Below are 20560 nucleotides of genomic sequence, written 5' to 3'. Positions count from 1 at the left end.
CTCCCTTTCCCTTCCCTCCCTGTGGCTGCCTCTGCGGAGTGCAGGAAGAACAAAGTCAAACAAAGGAGGAAGAGAGGAGAAAGAGGAGCAAGCGATGTGACTCCACACTCCCACTGTACCTGCCTGCTTGAGCGGGGCCAGATGCTCCCCTGAGACCCTTAACCGCTCAGACGACTGCAGACAGGCTGCAGCAGAGGCAGCTCAGCTCTGTTTCTTCACCAGACGGTACACAGCAGTGGCTGAGGCATCACCTGGTGTAAGCACCACACACTGGGGGCTAAAGCAAGGTGCCTACTCATGACAGAACTCAAACTATTCCTCATTGAAGAGCAAATCTAGATGTCAATCTATCCCTGAGAGAGAAAATGGCTTGAGTTTCCTCATTAGAAGTGCAGCCCTCTGAGCCGCCAGGAGCCCTATTTCTCATCTCAACTCGACATCTGCATGCAGACACATGAATAAATAATGACCCGAGCTTTCAAGGCCACACAAGGCTCTCGCTACTTTGCCAGGGCATGACAACTCCAGCCTCAAAGAGAGGCGTGGAGAAAGCTATAAAACATCAGTACGAGCTGCCAGCATCGACTAAAGCTTTAATGTTTGTGATTTGATAGCTTGCGTACCATAGGGCACAGTGGTTGCTGGACTGTGAGCGTTCACACCAGAGGATCTGATGGAACCTTTGGACAAATCAGGCTAGAATAAGAAGGGGGAAGGAGACGCTGCGACCTTGTGATGGCTTCTTTCTCCCCCTCATCCACCAGTCACTGGTACGCAGGGGACAGCTAAATTTAGCCACTCCACTACAAGAACCAGTTCAGCAGCAAGGCTGCGATGACAGAGTATGCTTCAACGGTGGTCATAAATTCACGCCCAACTGTTCTGGATTTACATTTCTTTCTCAATTCTCTTCATTCCTCCTCCCTACCCTCAGTCACTGCCTTTCTCTGGGTCATTATGCTGCAAATGGGCCACAGAGTGAAAAGTAGGGCTCATCTGTTATCAGGACCAGCACTGTGCTGAGCCTCAGCCCTGACACTGTGCACTGTTGAAAAATAATGGATGTTTCAAACTCTCAAATTCAGACTCAAAATACTATTTATGTGACAAGTAAAAATTCAGTTAAAAGGTTGAGCTGATCAACAAATACAAAAAAAAACAAACTCTTTTAAAAGGAGCCAGATTCAGATGTGAAGATTCACTGTATGTTTGTGCATCCAGACAGAGTTCTGGGATATGGTGGGATATGATATTTTTATGCAAAAATGTTGAACGGTTTCTTTAAAAGAGAGTAATATTACCTAACTACCAATATTGCGGTTGAACCATTAAAATTCAACATTTTGGGAAATCACTTATTAGCTTCCTTTCTGAGAATGTCATATCACTCAACGTCAATCTCATGTCTAAAATCAGTTAGCCTGGCTCTGGTTAAAGTGAAAAAATCCTACCAGCACATCTAAAGCTCAGTCATTAGGAGGTTGTATCTAATCTGCTGACCCCGTAGACGAGCAGAAATGAAAGAAAAGTTACTTGAGTTACATGCTGGAACTGTTTCTTGATGAGCAACAGTCAGATGCAATAACTGTGTGCAGCTTCCTGGAGTCGTGTTGTCACAGAGAGGATTCCAGATTTGCTGCCATCGTGCCTGAATAGAGAACAAAACCCAAACCTGTGCACACTGACTGTATCTGCTAATCCACACTATAGCTGGAGGCAATGCATAAAAGTACTAAGTGGATGAATAACCTGCTGTTTGTGTAACACCCAACAACAACAACAACAACAACAACAACACATCTATGCTAATCTAGGTTAACCACATCCTGACTCAATTTAACACACAGACATGATACTAATGGCACTCTTCTCCTCTCACATTTGGAAAGAAAGCAAATAAACCTATCTCTCAAAATGTGGTTTTGCAATGACATAAAGTTTGGGTAAATTCTTGCTGCATCCTGGTAAAATGATCTGTTCCAATGGTGTTAGATTTTTGTAGATGTGAGGACTGGTAAAGTAAGATATTTTTACAGTGTGTGTGTGGCTGGGCAGCTGGCAGCTTGCAGCAGGTGGAGAACTGAAGTGAGTTGATGCAGGGTGGGCTGACTCGTTGGATGACCTGGACTGTGAGGGGTCAATGAGTGCTATGCTCACCTGCAGTCTCTTCACCTGCTCTGAAGCTTTAACATTCACTTCATTGCCACAAAAGCACTTTTTCTGTTCAGAGCACTATCATGCAGGACCCCGGGGCCTATCAACTGGCAGTTTGCTTTAACAGCTGAAGCAATTTTCTGAAATGATTGCTGCTCACAGACTTCTGGTCGAGGTCTGCGTTACACTCGTCTCTTATCTAATCCAAACTAGAATGAGATCTTATCTTGTGAAGTGTGAAGTGAGACTAAGAATTCTGCACATTTGTGTTTCTCTGTAATTAACCCTGTTACATCTCACATGCTTGTAAATGGGATTATAAAGCAGCAGCAGCAGCAGCAGCAGCAGCACACACACACACACACACACACACACACACACACACACACACACACATCCTGAGTCAGATCTTAATGAAGATAATGCTGATGTTCAGCAGTAACTGTCTTGTCCCGGGGGTTAAAGCAATAATCTGCTAAATTTTCAGATAAGCAAATTATTGTTTTGTTCCTCTTGCTGTATGGTATACTCATGACTAATATTACTCTGTACTAGGTTCATAAAACGCTTTATTTATGGACGAAGCAGTCAGTGTCAGATATTTCCATGGAAAAATCCTCTGATTCTTTTTACTTTACTGGCAGCAACAACTGTTTATTTGGAATAAACACAAGTACAGTAGAAATGAGTATTTAACTCGGAAAAATGTGTCAAACTTCATCAAGAGCAAATCCAACAAACAACCCCAACAAACAAAACTTGCAGTACTGGACACACTGTTTGATTGCCAAGGTATTTCTGGGAATTTGTGTGCAAAAACACCACAGCACTGGCCGCCAAGCTGCAACGACGTAGCCAAAATCAACATAACAAGAATCTCACAGATTACCACTGCGAGGTAGCTGGACGCTAAATGTCTCAGTGCTTCCTCAGGACTACCATTGGATATAAGGCCCTGAGGAGGCATAGAGTCGTCTCTGTGCTCCAGCTGACCCTGAGGGCCCACGTACTGTAACAGCATCCTGGGCATCTCCACTCCATCCAGATCACACACTACATGCACGATCTACCCCTCTGTTGAAGAGAGGGTGCAAGAATATGTCCTCTGTTTGATCCTTATGTTTGTCGTGATCTAGAGCAATGTTGACTATCCTCCAGGGGTGATCTGGGGGTATTGGAGAGGCACTCTATCTCCTTCCCTCCTTTGTACATTTTTTGTACATGCATCTAGCTAAATAAATATACACTGCACAGTAAAAATCTTGAGTAAACAGTACTCGTCTTACTCAAGTTGAACAAGTCTCCCTCTAATAAAATAAGGCTCTCTGTTTTACCATAAGTACATTTTTCAAAATGCATCATCCTTGTTAAATATAGATTTAAGAGGGAAATGAAAGGGCAAACATGCCCCGAACGTGAAACTTGAATAAGCCTCCTTTCACATATCACATAGTGCGCAAACAAGACTCTCTCTTGTCTTTAACAGCTACTGCACCCAAATCTACTTCCAATCATTTACACTTATCATCAAATGTTTGATGTTGTGTTTGGATTCTACTGCATTATTTTAAAAATATCATATTTCTGAAGAGCATTTCTAATGCTGCTATATGTCATGTTACACATCGTGCCTGGGCATGAAGGGTAACTCACTTGAAAAAGGCACCAGTTTTTGGCATTCCATCTGATATCTTATGTATATACTATTATCACTATTGGATATGACTAAAACAGCTGCACAGCTAACATTATGAATGGCAGATCAGACTCAGACCACAGCCACATCATATCTAGAGTAGAGTAAAGTTTCTCTGGTATCGTGCAAGGGTAGCAGAACTGATATTAAGGTTTACGCACTTCCTGTCACACGTTCATTCTATTTCATGTTTCGCCTGATAAAAAACAAACAAACAATGTGCTGATGTATGAGGACTACTTCCTCATTCTTCCCACTCGCTCTGAGGTCAATATTTGCAATGCTGTGGCCAGACGATACGCTAGAATGAGCTCAACGCCTACACTACAGCCAGGAGCTGGAGCTCTGAGAAACATAGAGAGAGAAGGAGACAGACTGAGGTACAAATTGTGCTGTGTAGAGAGGCATGATACATTCTCAGCTGAGATGCTGCTCGTGACAGCAGCAAGGTCTCGGCACTCCAACTCTCCTTTAATACTGTCCAGTCCAGTTGAGACTGTGGCAGCCTACACAACTTTAGCTGTGACCTGTGTTACTGCACACTGTGATCTCCTCACTGACGTGAGACCTGTCATGTGGTTCTGTTTGGAAGCCATTGCAAAAGAGTTCATCTCAGGGCAGTTAAAGTAAGCCTGTGCAACCGAGGAGTTATAAAGTCAGTGAACTGACTCAGTCTTATCAGTCACACTCAAACTACTCAAAGTTTGCTAAACATTAGCTTACATTAGCATAGTAGTCATACCAGACTGGCTGTATAGCCAAAAGGCCAGAGGAAACTAAATTGAGCAAGATTGTATTTTATTCCTATTGAATTTAGCAATTTGCAGCAATAATGAGATAATGATGCTGAAACATAATGTAACAGCAGCAAAAGGACACAAAGTCACAAAGCCAGTGGGCTGGCTCAGTGTGGTCAGTTACACAGCAATCTTTCTTTAAAGTTCGCAAACATTAGCTACACACCTACTGGTAACACCACACCAAGTAAGGCCACAGCAGTGTATTGAATCAAAGTAGGGGGCATTTGCTTCTGAATTCAACTTTTTATTCTTTTTTACACTTTATTAATCATTCAGTTTAGTAAACATCAAGCAATAACAACATCTGCCGAAAAAAAATTTGATCTCCAAAAAATCCTATCTATATATCCATCCTATATCCAGGCTCCGTATACCTCGCTCCAACTTATACCACTTGCACTAAATCCAGACTAAAGCCATTATTTTTAACTTTGATTTCTAAGTTTTCCTTATCTTAAATTTCACCAGTTGCTTACTTTTTGATTGATTATGATTATTTGTTCTTTTGAAGTCCAATTTAATTAGAGGTAATTCCATTATTCCTGTTGTGTAGGCGCTAAGTCAGACTTCCACTGTGGCAATATACATGACTGCATAAGTGTAATAAGTGAGGTCAATTTACTCTGTGACAGATCTAAACTACAGTGGGATAATACATATATGGCTGCTGTGTAAAGCTGCTGATGGGTCTCTACACAGATGTGGCTCATATGAATGCAACTGCCCATAACCACAGAGCAGGAGCTGCCCAGAGACCTCAACTGACTCTGGCTACCTTGAATGACTAGGCTTCGTTCAGAAAGGCCTGCACTTTAACAACTTCCTTCCTCATCGGGACTCATTGTGTCCAGTCCGCAGTCCTGGGCTGGAGCTATTTTTACCAAAGCTGCTTTCCCCCTCTGCCATTTGCTCTGTAAACACAGTGAGGGCAGCCTGTGTTTGTTTGCACGGCAGAATTATAGAGAGGACTGGTAGGAAAAGAGTGGTCCAAGACGCATGACGTAGCATTTCTTCACCACATAAAAGCCAAGGGGGAGTAACCTAACGCTGTGCCTCTCCGTGACCCCACCAGTGCAATAAGCTGCAGAGCCGACAGGTTTGGGAAAAATTCATTCATGAAGAATCTTATCAACAGCCTGTCATAGTGAGTGGAAAGCTGGCAGATAACCCTGTGTAAGAGATTTGACAGAGGATACTGTGAGGAGTAATGGAGCACCTACAGTGGCTGACACATTCATATATTAACACAGTCATACCCACACAAAGAAATGACAAAGGGAACTGAAATGTCTCCTAGTCATTTTTGGGCTGCTCTCCCAGTTGATAACTCAGCACTGTAAATCAATCCCACATAATTTACAGCACCACATCCAGCAGGGTCCTCAAAGGCCCATAAATCTGATGGCAATGGGTGTAGTGTGCCACACTATGAAGGTAATAATTACACATTACTGGTGAGCCTCTTTATCTTGCAGCTCTGTTTGTGCAGTGGAACTGAATTCGTTTCAAGGAAAAGCACAATCCTGTCATGCATCTCCAACCCTTGCAACGCACCGACTTGCACTGTGAATACGATCACCATGGCAACACACCACTTTCTCTATCTCTCCCTTTCTGCTCCCTCTGTGCACTTAGAGCAGCCCTTTCACCAAGCTCATCAAAAATAATTCTGCCTACACCTCAAGCAAACATTGCTGAAAGTAATATCACAAGAACGAAGATGGTCTGGTGGTAACATGGAACCTCTTGGAGCTAAAAGGTCATAAGTTAAAGCTCTGCAACAACCAGCCGTCTACGAAGACATTGCTCATGTCACTCGAAAACCTCATAACTAATTGTAGTGATGTATAATTTATTGTAAAAGTATTTTAAATTCTAACCAGGGAAAGAACCTTTCCCAAGCAGAATTTGAGAGACATTTTGGAGATACAAGGTTTTCACCTGACAGCAACAGCATGTGTCAATAGAAGGCAATGCAAATGGAAATTTTAATCATTAAAGTGAATAAACACCAGTGCTAGAAGGAAGCAAAGCTATTCTTTGTGAATTGTTTTATTGTTGTTTTATTCACTTTCCCTCAGGTCAGAAATCTGCTCATTTGGATGTTATTACACCTGCACTGTCCTCAGCCCGTAAATTAGAGGGTCCCTCACTGATCTTTACCCAGTAAACAACAACAGTCGTCTAGTCTGCAGCTTGGAGGACGTCTGCCCAGGTGGATTAGGGGAGGATGATTAGAGGATTGGCTATTCATCCTTGTCAGCACTGTCTAGCTGCATTATAGTCCCGTCGTGACACCAAGCCGAACCTCTTGCCCACTCACATTCAATTCACTGAAACCGCTGCTCAATTAAAATTTTATGGCCATAGCACATTGCTGCTATAATGTATTGGTTGTAATCCCTTTGCGGCCCACCGCACACCTTCACTGCAGCTGAGCATCGTAGCTAATTGTCGATACATCAGAAATGTCAGAAGTCGGCTTGGCTACACAGAGAATTAGCATATGCATATTTACAGGCAGATCATGGATGTCAGTGTTTCTGTTGAGATAAAATGAGCTAGTTAGTTTAGTTGGCACTGGCAGGGAAATAGATTCAGCCAGAGGGAATCACTTCAGAGGGCCATTCTTCCCTGGGAGGATCCTGACCCTTCAATCACCTGCAGTGCCACTCTCTCTCACACACAACTCTCAGCTAAGATGATCAAGCAGCCAGAGTCTTAAAAACAGCATCACAGACTTCTGCATTTAGACTGTCCTAGTGCGTTTGGGCTCACATATTCAGACTCATTACACAGATCTCCAGCAGTGCATAAAGCAGATTAATAATACCAAAGCACATCTGTGCCCTTTGGTGGTGCTGTAAATCTTGTACTGAACACTCTTGCTTCAATTACATGATGATTTAATGACTGCTAATGCAGACCTGGAGAGCAGGCCACTGCGATATAATTAGCCATGGTGGAATTGAGTGTGATGGCAACATTGTGTGTTACATGTGAAAGAAAATGTTTTACACTCACCTCTGGCCCTCGTTCCTGTACATGGCAGGACTCGCTGTCTCCCTCTGAGAAGGAGCCTGACTCGTCGCTGGAGTTGGTGCCATAGGACTGCTCACATTTGATCTTGGGCCGCACCTGGTTGAAAAGGGCATCCCCTCCCACACTTTGCTCCTGCTGGTCCACGTTGAGGCAGCGTGCCACGTTGGAGCATGGCGAGGAGGAAAATTCAAACTGGGGCAGGCTGCAGGGAGAACCTCCGCTGCCATCCTCCGCATAAGAGTATGAGGAGCAGGAGCTGGAAGTCCTGGTGCGAGTCTCACAAGGCGGCGAGCGTGGGCACACTTTGATTGGCACTGGGCAGCTGGTGTTGGGTCGTGGGCGGCACAGAACTGGGGGCTCAGAGGAGGTGGTGCTGGGAGAATAGGTTTGGGAGGTGGGGAGGGACTGGCTAGCTCCTGCCCACATGCCCTTTGGCATGTGCTCAGTGAGCTCCATCTCCAAAGAGTTCCCACCAGGGTAGGAATGCGCTGGGGTTCCCTGACGGTTGCAGGCCCCTGAGGAAAATATAACACTACGGCGGTCTAGCTCAGCTTCCTGTTTGCAGACCCCATCACAGGAAGTGGATTTGAGGGACAACCCTGCAGGGAAACCGTCCATGTCCTTTGGGGATGTAACAGACAGACCAAGCTCCCCAGTGAAAGGCCTGAAGTCTTTTTTGTGATCTCCCTGAGAGTTTCCTTTGTCCTGGGGGCAGACAAGTCTGTTGGAGAGTAGCTGCTGTGATGTATTGGGCAGACTGGGGAGGTCCACCCCTTTCTTAAAGAAGGCTCGGAGGCAGGAGGGGGACTTGGTTCTCTTGGTTCTTTCCATAGATATTGGGTTATCCATCTCCATGGCTGTCACACTGTCCTTACCCCTGACGTCCTGCTCGTCCCCTGACAGACACAATGAGATGGCCTCTTCCTCTGCCTGTGGTTCAACTTTGATCTGGGCTAAAGGCAGCCTGCCCTGACTTGGCACTGCCCCACTAATGCTGCTCTCCTTTAATGTGCTTGGAAAACCTGAGGTACTGGTGTCTGAAGAGGTGTCATTATTGTGCTTGTTGCAAGCCCACTGGTATTTCCTGTACTTGGGGCATCGTGGCAGGTCTGACGCTCCATGCCGATCAAAGTCCAGCCGGCCATCCATGAAGTTGCTGGGCACAGCCATTGCTAACCGATCATCATCAGAGTGTCGAAAGGAGGTGAGGGTGTCAGCACATCGTCGTGCCCTGGGGGAGGTGGGCCTTTCCACCTCTGACTGCATACTCTCATCCTCTGAGTTGTTCACCTCCGCCGCCACCTTGTGGCAGAGCAGCAAGCCGTCCTCCTCACTGCGCAGCTGAGCTTCCAGGAAGCGAAAGCATGAGTCCTCGAGGTTGTGCATGCGCAGGAATTCGGCACAGCGGATGACCTCCTGGATGTTTTCTCTGCTGAGTAACAGCTTAGCAGTGTAGGCAAACTGCAACAATGGGGCGAATCCCCTGGCAGTGACCTGCAAAAAAACAGGGAAATTGCCAGCATTACCATCAGCACAGCCATTGTTCAGAGCACTTGGAGTGTGGTGAGACAACCCGACAGCTCCAACGACCATAAACAAACACTGTAAAGTACCGGTTAATCTTTTTATCGTGTCAGCACTGAACATTCTATATAGCAGTAAATAAGAACTGGTGCTCTGGGGACATTGGCAGGTTGTGTGTCCAGCCTCATGTTCATAATAACAACCTGTGGGACATTCCAGCAGTCTACCGCTGTCTGCTCTGTGGTCATATCATTGGTTTTGCCTTTGCCCATTTGTGTCAATGCTTTGCATTTGTAAAACTTACTTGAGGTAAAATGTCTAAACACAAGTGCTCCTTTATAGTCTTTCAATTACATGTATTCACTGTTGGCAGAAGGAACCCAAATAGAAAAAGCTGCGTAAAGTGTTTTGCTGGAGAGTCAGATGATAGTCATTTTTAATAAAGAAACTACAAAGATCTTTGTTCACATGTTCAGTGAATTATACCTAAGGCCTGGTTTTGAGTTTTAACCTCAGTGCTGAGATTTGGCATCAGTTCCTAGAATTTTGATACTAGTACCAAGCTAATACTTGTTTGACCTTACATGAAGAAACAGTTAATTTAACAAAGAAAGCCCAAATTCTTATGAGCTAAGTATTGGATAAAATGATCTGAATCTGCAAACTTCTACTTTAAATTGAGGAACTAAGATCAGGAATCTGACTTCACATTTGATTCCAGCTTCTGACTCTTCACCGTAAACTGCGAGTGCTATGAACAAAGTATTTTGGTTTCACACTCAGTCCCTATACCTGGGACCTTCAGATAAAAACTGCTTTGCTTACCCTTTGGGGATTCAGCACATTCATGACATGAACGCATCTAGCAGCGCTCTGTACTGTTAGTGCTATGATCAGGGCACAGCCCCACAGCCTCACTTTCTGTGTCAGTGCCCTGCATCCTCAGGTCAAGTGCCTGTAAAGCCTAATGGTTTGTAAGACTACGGCTTATCCCTGTTGTGGCCATGTGGCGTAGGATGATAGAGGGAAGCCTTCCATTTAGACTTAATGCCAGATAATTAGGTAAACTCCTGAGCCTGCAGAAGTCCAGGCTGCCCTCTGCTGCTGTTGTCACTGAGCACACAGACGAGAGAAAGGAGCCAGAGGAGCCGGCTTTAATGCAAGGCTTGTCTGCTGTTTGGAGATCAGCGTGAGGTTCACACTAGGTTGCGTTCATCACTTTACTCAGAATCTTGCACCCAATCCCTGCAGCTTTATCCTGGTTTATTCTCTGGTGACAAACAAATTACTGTTCAGCGCTCAGGAAATGCAATAGGACCACAGACAGAGAAAAGGTGCGCTCACAAATGCAATTCCAATGGGTTCACTTTGAATCTTGGCTGGTATTGTCTGCTCTACAAAGCACCTTTTCAGAGGCTGAGTGATGTAAAGTCTTTCTTACAAGACTTAACAGAGGCTCGGAGATGTAGGGGATGAGCAACACAATGTGGTTTTTAATGAGGCCACTGTTTACTGATTGTTTTGCTGCCTTTGTTGGGGGAAACAAGAAGATGAATTACCCTAGGTAGAATGGTATCCACTGTGTGAGCACTGCAGCAATTTCCAGAGGTCTAACGGTCTCTGCCAGACACCCCACTTGTAAAACAGGATTTTCCCTCCAAAGCTCAAGCTTCAAAAACCACAGAATTTACTCTGTGGATTTTTCCGCCTGGAAAAACAACTAAGCAGTATGCATGAGGAAACACAGTGTCAGTAAAAAATAGCTTGAGGTCATCTGAGTGAGTCTAAGAATGTATTAAATCATTTGGCTTTGTGGATTTTCAGGAAGATGAATAAACATGTGCATCTGGTTGCTGCTTTTTTGTTTTATGGAGGTTTAAAGCTAGTAGCACCAATACTTTATTTACTTCCTTATTCACTTTCCAAAAATGATGCATGAAATTAGAGATAATGCATGCTAGAGGCTCAGAACTCAACAGCACAATGGAGAATGTGTCTGTGCCAATTTGAATGGAACATGACCCCAAAATACAGACGGGGATTATGTGATTAAAGAACAGATATGAGAATTAGAGCTTCAAATTGTAAAACACCCAACTTGACTTTCAGCTAAACTCAATGATCTGCAAGATTCTGTGTCAGAACAGCTGTACTAAAGAGAATCTGGATTTAAACTGCGTCTGGATGATACTATCTACATTGCCTCAAGCACACACTGATGCTCCTACTGTGCTTGTTTGTGATGATCTTTATACAACATACATGTTAATGGTGCTTGTGCAGTGTCACGGCCAGCATTTTACAAATACTGAGGTCTTCCTTGACAATATAAATAACAAGCAACAGAAATTGTATTTCTAATTATTTATATTTTTCATATTTTATCTATGAACTTAACTGTTCTATTATATTATCTGTAAATTTTAGTTCCAAACATTAAGGAATAGAAATGCTTTTTCAAACCATTAGCAGCACTGCTTGACTCAGGACCTTTCTTTCAACCAAATCCCACATCTTCACTGGTCTAAAAGCAGTCAGATTTAGATATACTAAGTCTAGAAAATGTTAAATGCTAAACCCCCCAAATTCCCAGGAAATATCTGAAGGAAATGACCTCAGTGTTCTCAGTGGTGGCTACAGCCCTGTGCTTGTGATTTTGGTGAAACTCTAGCTCAGTTACACTTTACTTTCAGTTTTAACCACTACATGTAGATATTGTGTGGCGACAGACATGTATGAGACTTGCTAAATACTTGTGATTAATATTGTTAATTTCCAACCTTGTGTGTATTTCTCCAATCCATGGAATCAAATTTTATGAACCACTTCAATGAAGATTACCTTAAGAAAACAGTTCTGAGACTCCAAAAGCATTTTAGAGGTAACCTATCAGCTGTTTCAACACGTGTGTGATTTTTAATCCATACGGATTAATGTCAAAGTCTCTGAAGCTAAGTGTTCTATTGATTGGAGAGTACTGTCTAAGAAGTTGCTTCAAAATCTCCCTTTGGTTTTTCTTTGTAATCTGATGGTTGTGAGGCATATGATAAGTCAAATTTAGGATAAACTTCTTGAGATGTATCATCTTATTTTCAAGACGTATACATGTTACAGTGCATGACGTTAACTTATGCGTGCAACTTCCATTCCACCATGCATTTAGCATGTTGTCCCCCCATTACACATTGATCTTTTCCATGAACCACAATGCCTTATTAGAAGCCACCACTATCTGTGAATCTCTGTGGAAAAGCTATAAATAAATGTGATTCTTATATCATAATGTAATCGCAGCACTGTGAAGTGAGCTGCTTCTTCTTGACAACCGCAGCTTTCAAATCTTTGAACATTTCTTTCAGCTGGCCGTGACAGCTTGAAATATTTCCCAGATGGGTTTATAAGTCAGTGCTTTGTGGCCATATTTCCTACCTTGCCAATGCAGTGGCGGCCGCATTTGATCAACCATGTTAAAAAAAGCTGTGTAAATTTACACTTTCATGATTAGATGTGTTTGCTGCTGATATGTGCGATTTTTGGCTAAAATCTTAATTTTCATGTCAATACAAATCTGCTGAATATGTTTGCTTACAATTAGAATGCGATGTAATATAATGTGTAATGGGACTCCTACAAACACTTAATTTAAGATATTTCTGTATTTTTTTAACTGCAGGGTGCATGACAGCTGGATCTGGCAGTTTTTGGGGTCGTTCTGGTGTTCACCCAGTGTATCCACAGGCTGCAGCCTCCCAGCATGCCTCTGGTCTAAAGCACCTTGCAGTGAGCTAACAGACAGTCCAACAGCAACGGGCATATCAGTCATTGTTAAGAGGAAGCTGCTGACTCCACTCCTCTGTGAGGGGGGATGGTGTGTGTATGCGCGTGCCTGTGCCAGAGTAAGTGGGTGGGTGGGAGTGTGTGTGTTTCTGAGTGTGACGGATTGGGGGGAGGGTAGAGGCTTTGACTGCACTATCTACTCTTCTGATGAGCGCAGCATATCCACTACACTACTGCTGCAGCAGTGCTAAGGAACACGGATAAACACACACACACACACACACACACACACACACACACACACAGTTAGTGTAGATCAAGCCATGCCGACTATAATGGTGAGGCTGTGGTAGTTTAAATGAGGCTGGGCGGCTGGCTGGCTGCATCCAGGGCTGCTGATAAACAGCAAAGCTGCTGGAGGAAAAGTGCTGAGCGTACTAGGGATCTATTTTCAGCTAGTATCAGCAGCTGCTGCCTGCAGGAGTGCATCTTTATGTGTGCCCTGCACCATATGTGATTACTCCACTGTTACAACCAGCACAGCAGCCTAATGAAGGAAAGCATTAAGGGAGCAACACAGGATGGAGGGAGGGAGGGGGTAAATACTGAGGGAGGACGGACGGAGCACAGAGGAAAATGAGAGGAAGGGAGATGGTCACAGTTTAGGAAACAAACTGCTAAAGGAAGAAGAGGGGGACAGGGAGGATACACAGTGTGTTTCCTGGTCATTAGCTAACTGCCATGATGTTTGAAGCATTTCAGTTGTTAGCAGCACTTAGGGTATGAGGTAAGACAAAGAGACAAATTCATCAAGATGACAGATTGGGGCCAATTTAGGCTAACACAGCCCTGCTCTGCGTCTGGAATGGAGAGGCGATACCACTACAGGGCAGGAAATTATAGGCAGTGGCCAGTTACAGGCTGGGACAATTCGCATGACATTTTTAGGAAGCCTGCCAAATATCCTTTCATAAACAGGCTGAGCAATACTACACCATCCTCCCCTCTCCATCCTAAATGACTCTCCCTCTTCTCTCACCCAGTGATCCTCTCTTACACTGGCCTTTTGCCTCTATAGAAGAGAGGGCTAATTTATGCAAATGTTCTTCAGTGAATTCCTGCATGTCATACATGCTAATGAGGACATGGCATGACATCACAAAGGAGTGCTTCCCCACACAAGAGAAAACACTCCATCTCCATTGGAGGGAGCAGCCGATGCTTTTAACATCAGATCTGCTGAGTAACCTGACATTAACCTCTGTGTTCGCAGACAAACAATAAGGAGCCTGAGTCACAGCACTAATGGGAATGAAACAGGCGCGGTACTGTACTGTAGCATCTCATGACGACATTGTGAGTTAAGCTGTTATGCTGGAGGAGATGACAGGAAATGCGCAGGGACAATGGCCTGCTGCAGAACAGAAAAGCTCTTAAGCTAAAGGGAAGTCTTTCACAAAGAGAGCTGGAGCAGACTCACAGTAAATTATGACCCTATCAAACAGCTTCTATCTGTCCTACAGCTTGTATCAGAAATACATTATATGGAGAAACAGATGACATAGTGCATCATTATATGGGTAAAAAACAGATAAAATTGGATATGCCAAGCTACTTGTATCATGTTAGAAAAGTAGGTTAAGTGTTAACCATAACAGATTCTGCACATTCACTTCATTTACGTATCAAATGTTTGCAATCATTTTCAAAACATACCATACCAAACCAAGATTTTTCAGATTTTAATGCAGTGGTGACCACAGAATAGTTTGAAAGCTCTGCACCATGTTACCAAGCAACAATGTAACTTTTACAGATGTTAAGTCAGACATGGTCTTCATTGTTATAGGTTACCAATCCATTTGTATATGTATTTTAAGTATCTTCAATCTGTAATATGAAATGAACTGAAATAAATGGCTGCCAGAGGGAAGGAAAAAAGAGAGTGGTACTTGAAAAATGCTCAGCAAAAATGTAAAGAATACACAATGTTAAAAGGCAAAAATGCTGGCATAGTTCTTCAAGTTGACCCATAGACTACCTAAATGATATAACATGGTAAATGATGCAGCTCAGTGATGTTTGGGTGCACCTGTGCTGTTACTGAGCACTGTTAATTCATTGTTCGATGTAATTCACTGTTTGTTTGAAACCCGTTGCTTTTTTGTTTCACACTATTTTTTATGTTGTTTGCTTTACCTGTTTTTTTTTTTTTTTTTTTTTTACAGTTTTGCATTAAGTCTAGTATTTGCTTTGGCCAGGACCTGAAAAGAGATTGTGAATGTCAATGGGAATATTCCTGGTAAAATAAATAGATACAAATAATCAAGAATCAAATAGAACCTGACTAATTTAAGGCTATATTTAAGAAAAAGTAATATACAGGCAAACATATTTTAGTTTGGCCCCTCAGATTTAAATTAAAAAACAGTCAAAATACATCACATGCTGCCTATAAAAACAAGCCAATATCGCCCTGCTGCCATATCAGTCAGGCTCTAGTATTAAAGTCCAACACTTCAGAAAAGCTGTACGTGGGAATATCTGATGTACATTAGAATCAGTTGTAACAATGAAAAGAGGTTCTAGGCACACTGACTACATTTTCACATCGATGTTGACAGAATTGTAAACATAAGGAAAGTGTCATCTCAGTGACAGCAGAAGCTCAGACGGTCCTGTAGCTGAGCTGTGGTTAAGTAAAGCTCCCCCTGAAGGTGGATTAAATCAGATAGTGTACGTCCTAATCCTCTCCTAGTGTAGCTTACTGTACAGGCCAGACACTGGAGAGGACATGACCCCACCTACACTATTTAAGAAACAGGCTGATTGTGTTTGGGCTGTTTCTGACCATACAATTATTAGATCCTTCAATATGTCCAACTATATTAACATGTTAGAGAACTGAAAAAGTGTTATTTCAGCTCTGTGTTCAGCACTTGTTTTGTTCACCGTGCTAGTATGGCAGGTTTGTATGAGTATTCCTTTCATTAAAGGAAATATTCATTGCTTATATGTGCTGAGTTTGGAGGTTAAACACATGGAGCATGAACACAGGGATCACACTGCAGGCTGTGGTACGGAAGGCTGGCTGCTCAAGGTGCTCCTCTACCCAGCCTCTCACACTCAGACAAAGACCCTGCATTTTCTCTGTCAGCTTACCACATGAGATGTGTCCTTGTGTTGGCAGAGAAAGAGAGACCCCCTGCTGGACCAAGGGGGTTGGGTATTAGTGCCAGTCCTCCCACTGCAGTTCATCACTTCTCTCTCTACTGCTTCCTCTTCATCTTCTACCACCCAACCCCCATCTTAATGGAAGGAAGGGCTTCCACCATCTGTCTAATAGGCTGTATTAGTGTGATAGTGTCCTGGCCAGGCACTCAGTGTGGGGCCAGTCCAAGTGCGGGCCCCTGAAATTAGCCATCATTGTGTAGGTTGAGCCCCGATCAACTGTTTGACCTGAGTAAGTGGATGGATGTCACTCATCAATGCTCTTAAATCACCTCAAGAGCATTGCATTTGTCTCTGTTCTATCCCGAAGCAACAAAACATTTTAGTCCAACAAGTCCTCATACCAAAACAACAAAATAGGTCTTTGGCAGTCGCTTCCAAAAGGACCCATATGAGGATTTTCTGACCTGCAACCTCTATGGTTAAAGTTGCTGAATGTAGGTAGCTAGAACTATTGGGATAAGGCCATGATCATGGTCAAAGAAAGCAATGACCTTTCCTGTAAAGCCAGTGTTTGCCTTGCCTAACATTTTGTTACATAATGAGATAGTACCAGATTTAATGGGCAGATTGCCATGAAATATTCTGAGCAAATCCATACTCCTATCTAAACCTATATTTGTCTTGGATCTCTAACTTTCTTGTCCTGGTCTTAACTGGACCACTCTGCCCTCACCCCAGCCGTCTCAGCTTGCATACATTCCACTGTCTCTGGATTCGCCTTCTCTCGTTGCTCTCTTTTTGGCTGCATGGAGTCCACATGATGTGTGGAGTCTTGACTGTCATGTGCTGGCCTGTGCTTACATTTGGCAACCTATTCCAAACTGTCTAATCAATATATTTTTACATCAACATTAAAATCAAACTCCATCCAACATTGTTAATGTCTGTCGTGTGAAGATAACTAGCCTTTAGGGCTTTTAGGACTTTATGAAGTTTTAAAACAAATTGTGGGTTTTTTTTTTTTTTTTTGTTTTTGTTTTTAGATGAAAAATGTGCAGTGTTCCATGGCTCATGACTAAGGGAAGAACTAACAAACACAAGGTGGTTTGAGGTCTGTAAAGCAGCGCTCTGCTGAATCATAGTGCTGCCCTGTTTTTTTCCAGGATAAAAATCAAGAGAGGGCACAAATGGCAGCACTGATGATCCACCACCAGCATTCCAGCCAGTCAGAACATTCCCACACTAGAGGTCAGATGTGCAAACAAGTGGACAATGCAGTAACCAATCATTTGGAAGACTATGTGAATTGTTATTATTTGATTGGTTCAAGTGAAAAACATTATGCAGTGATCTAATTACTACAATACATTAGGTTTTCTGGTGCAGTTGAGTAAAAACATACAGTAATGAGGATCATCTGATTCTCAGTATCAGCTTCTTTTACAGGGGAACAGAGCAGTTTGCTGTGATCATGGCATTCAGGACTGAATCCAAGTTTTGCACACAGTTCCACAATATGGAGGTCATTTCTGTTTGTTACAGTGATGACTGCTCCTCTCCAGTGGAGGGCTCTCTCCCTGGCTCGTCTTCATGGTATGCTGATTCTTATGAATCCCCCTTTGTTCTTACATTCACAAGAAATATGATGTAGAGAAACACTGTGTGTATTTGTGAAGCCTCCATCATCCAGCACGGACGTCGTGCTCTTCTGTTCGTTCCTCCTGCTGGCTGGCCCGGAGGACAGCATCACTGAGATAAAGCGGGATTGTTTTATTCCCATGATGTGATGGCCAACAAAGCCCCTTGATGAAACTGGCTGCCCCTCTGCAACCCCACAATCACATTAGATATAGATGATGTCACTCACCCGCGCCAGCCCCGGCTACTCCAAGGGCAGCAAGGCCATGAGAGAGGAGGTGGTGGGGGAGGTGGTCTTTGTTTCACATTTCATCTGCACCAACCTCCCCCCCTCTTTCCCTCAGTGGCAGCCGAGGTCTGCCTAATTTGCCCTTTGTTTCACATAGGTGGCAGCCTTCAGTAGCTGCTGAAGGAATGCTCTCCATGACTGGAGGCAGACACAAAAGTGTCAGTGAAGTGATGCTAACCTAGCAAGCTGCTACTCTGAGCTGACACAGACCAGTGGCGGCTGAGTAGACCCAGCCCTCCCCCCATTATCAGAGAAAAGGCAGTGTTCAAATACAAGGCACGGATGCGTCAGCATGCTTCAGTCACTGACTGTAAAGCAAAGGGTGACAGGGGACCTTAAAAAGGTTGACTGGCCACATCACTGAAATGACATTCCTCCATGATGCGGCTGTGACTTGTCTAGACATTCAGAGAGAGATGTACTGCCTGCTGAACAGGGCAGAGGAACACTTTAAAGGAAAATTCCACCTGAAATAAATGACCATAGTCACAAAAGAGTCATTGGCAAAGTAACTTGGCAATTTGTTGTTACTGTTACTTAAATTTCCTTTTATGCCACTTTATACTTTGACTCTGCAATAGGCAAATATTGTCAATTTTAAGATCTTACAATTACAAAAATATATGGACATATAAAACAACATACAGTAGCGAAAATGAGCTCACCTCCACCAACTATAACATTTAAATTCCTCTTACATATGAATGAATGAATGAGTACTTTTACTATAACAATGTTTTCTACTACTTTTCTACTTAACTAAGATGTTGAACGCAGACGTTTCACTTGTTTTTTTTACATTGTGGTATTACTACTTTACTCAAGTCATTAAAGCATGACCATTGCATTCACCACTTACAACACCAGATATAATAACCTATTAATCATTTTAATTCGAGACGTGGGTCCTGCAAAACTGCATTATTTCTGACACTACATCGATTACATTAGTGATGATGAAATAACTGTATTTTGAAATGCAAAAAACTGCATTTTTGCATTTTTTACACAATATATGACTGCATTGGCGGGATGCTGTTGAAGTCTCCACCGTGACAAAATAAAGCCAATGTGTTAATTTTATGTTGTTTTGCCATTTAGATAAAAGGTTAAAGGAATACGTGAAATGTTGTCAAATAGAACATGGATGGAGAAAAGGGAAGAAGGCAAGGTGAAAACCTCAACGGGAGTATCTCTCTCTCTGGCACATTAAAGAGACAGTCATTGAAAGATGTTACTTTCCACACTCCATCTCACACCTGAAACACGCAGCAGCTCATGTGTTATTCATGAGTGCAGTGAGTGAATGAAAGGGATGCTGCTTTGAGCATCCAGGAGCCGTTCCCTGCAGTCATTCTTTGAGTTAAGGAGCAAAATAAAAGCCCCTGATGCTCATTTTACATAAGACGACAATCTGACGTTAACTTCTTTTTCAATGAGCGCGGAGACAAAGTCGTTTGACAGGCGTTACTTTATTAATGTACGCTGGCCCCAGCATGGAGCCGCAGCTCCACAGCACATGCGGGATGTGGCCCAGTTTTCACAGCAGCACATATATGTATGCATGTGTGTGTGAGTGTGGGTGTGTGACATAAATACGTCAGAGGGGTACTTTCATCATGTGTTCAGTGGAGGAGCTCTGACGGGGATCAGTTGAAAGTGACAACGTGAGAGCTGAGGTGGGCAAGAAAGAGTGTCGCTGAACCTGATGAGCGCTGATCCCGAGGTGGCGTTAATCTCGCCACGAAATGCTACCTGCTGCTGACAACGGCGGTGGCAGCGACATCTGACAGGTGCTAATTGGCAATTACAACCCTATAGGCTCAATAATGCACTTTCTCACACCTTTTGTTGAGTCTTTATCCTCCAGTGAATGACAGAACAAATTAAAACACTGTTTTACTACCATTCTCTCTGCTGACTGAAAAAAGGCCCTGAAAATAGAAAAGAAAACAAAAAAAAACAACCCTAGAAATCATCCAAAAGTCAACAGTGAAATTAAGCTGAGAGGTGATAATATATCAAAAATGGAGCAGCTTAGATAAAATTTTTAAAAATAGCATTATATCTATAGTTTAATATTTCAAAAGTGTTTATTATAAAATGTTAATGTTTCTAAATCAAAAGAAGCCTGAAATTCACTGTTGGACAAATTAAGCACAAAAGGACCCTCAGCTAAGACAATCTTACGCTGCAAAGTTATTTGCTAAAAAAAGATTTTTTTTAAGATGGCCCAGCCAGTACAACAAAACAAGTCTGCCTTCTGTAGACATTAAAACTAGACAGGCACATCTGACAAAACATGAAGCACCGTAATTTAATCACACAAATTTTACTGTTGTGAAATTTAGTTTTAAATAGTTATCGCACACAACTGTATCAACATTAGCAGGAGCTCGCTAACAAAGAATGAGTAAGGGGATTGTCCCTGATCAGTCAGAAGTTAAACGTGAAACACAGCGACCA

General features: G+C 43.0%; 1 protein-coding gene across 1 annotated transcript in view; it reads right to left on the bottom strand.

Annotated features, from left to right (window-relative positions):
- bach2b (BACH transcriptional regulator 2b) overlaps positions 1-20560 on the bottom strand; it is a 95301-nt gene that overhangs the window by 11237 nt on the left and 63504 nt on the right. The window contains exon 3 of the mRNA XM_076755992.1: positions 7675-9186. Within this exon, the coding sequence (XP_076612107.1) occupies positions 7675-9186 (1512 nt within the window). The remainder of the gene's footprint in view (positions 1-7674; positions 9187-20560) is intronic.

Source organism: Chaetodon auriga, chromosome 18, assembly GCF_051107435.1.
Source record: "Chaetodon auriga isolate fChaAug3 chromosome 18, fChaAug3.hap1, whole genome shotgun sequence".
NCBI classification, from domain to species: Eukaryota; Metazoa; Chordata; class Actinopteri; order Chaetodontiformes; family Chaetodontidae; genus Chaetodon; species Chaetodon auriga.
This window is presented reverse-complemented; position numbering and strand designations above follow the sequence as displayed.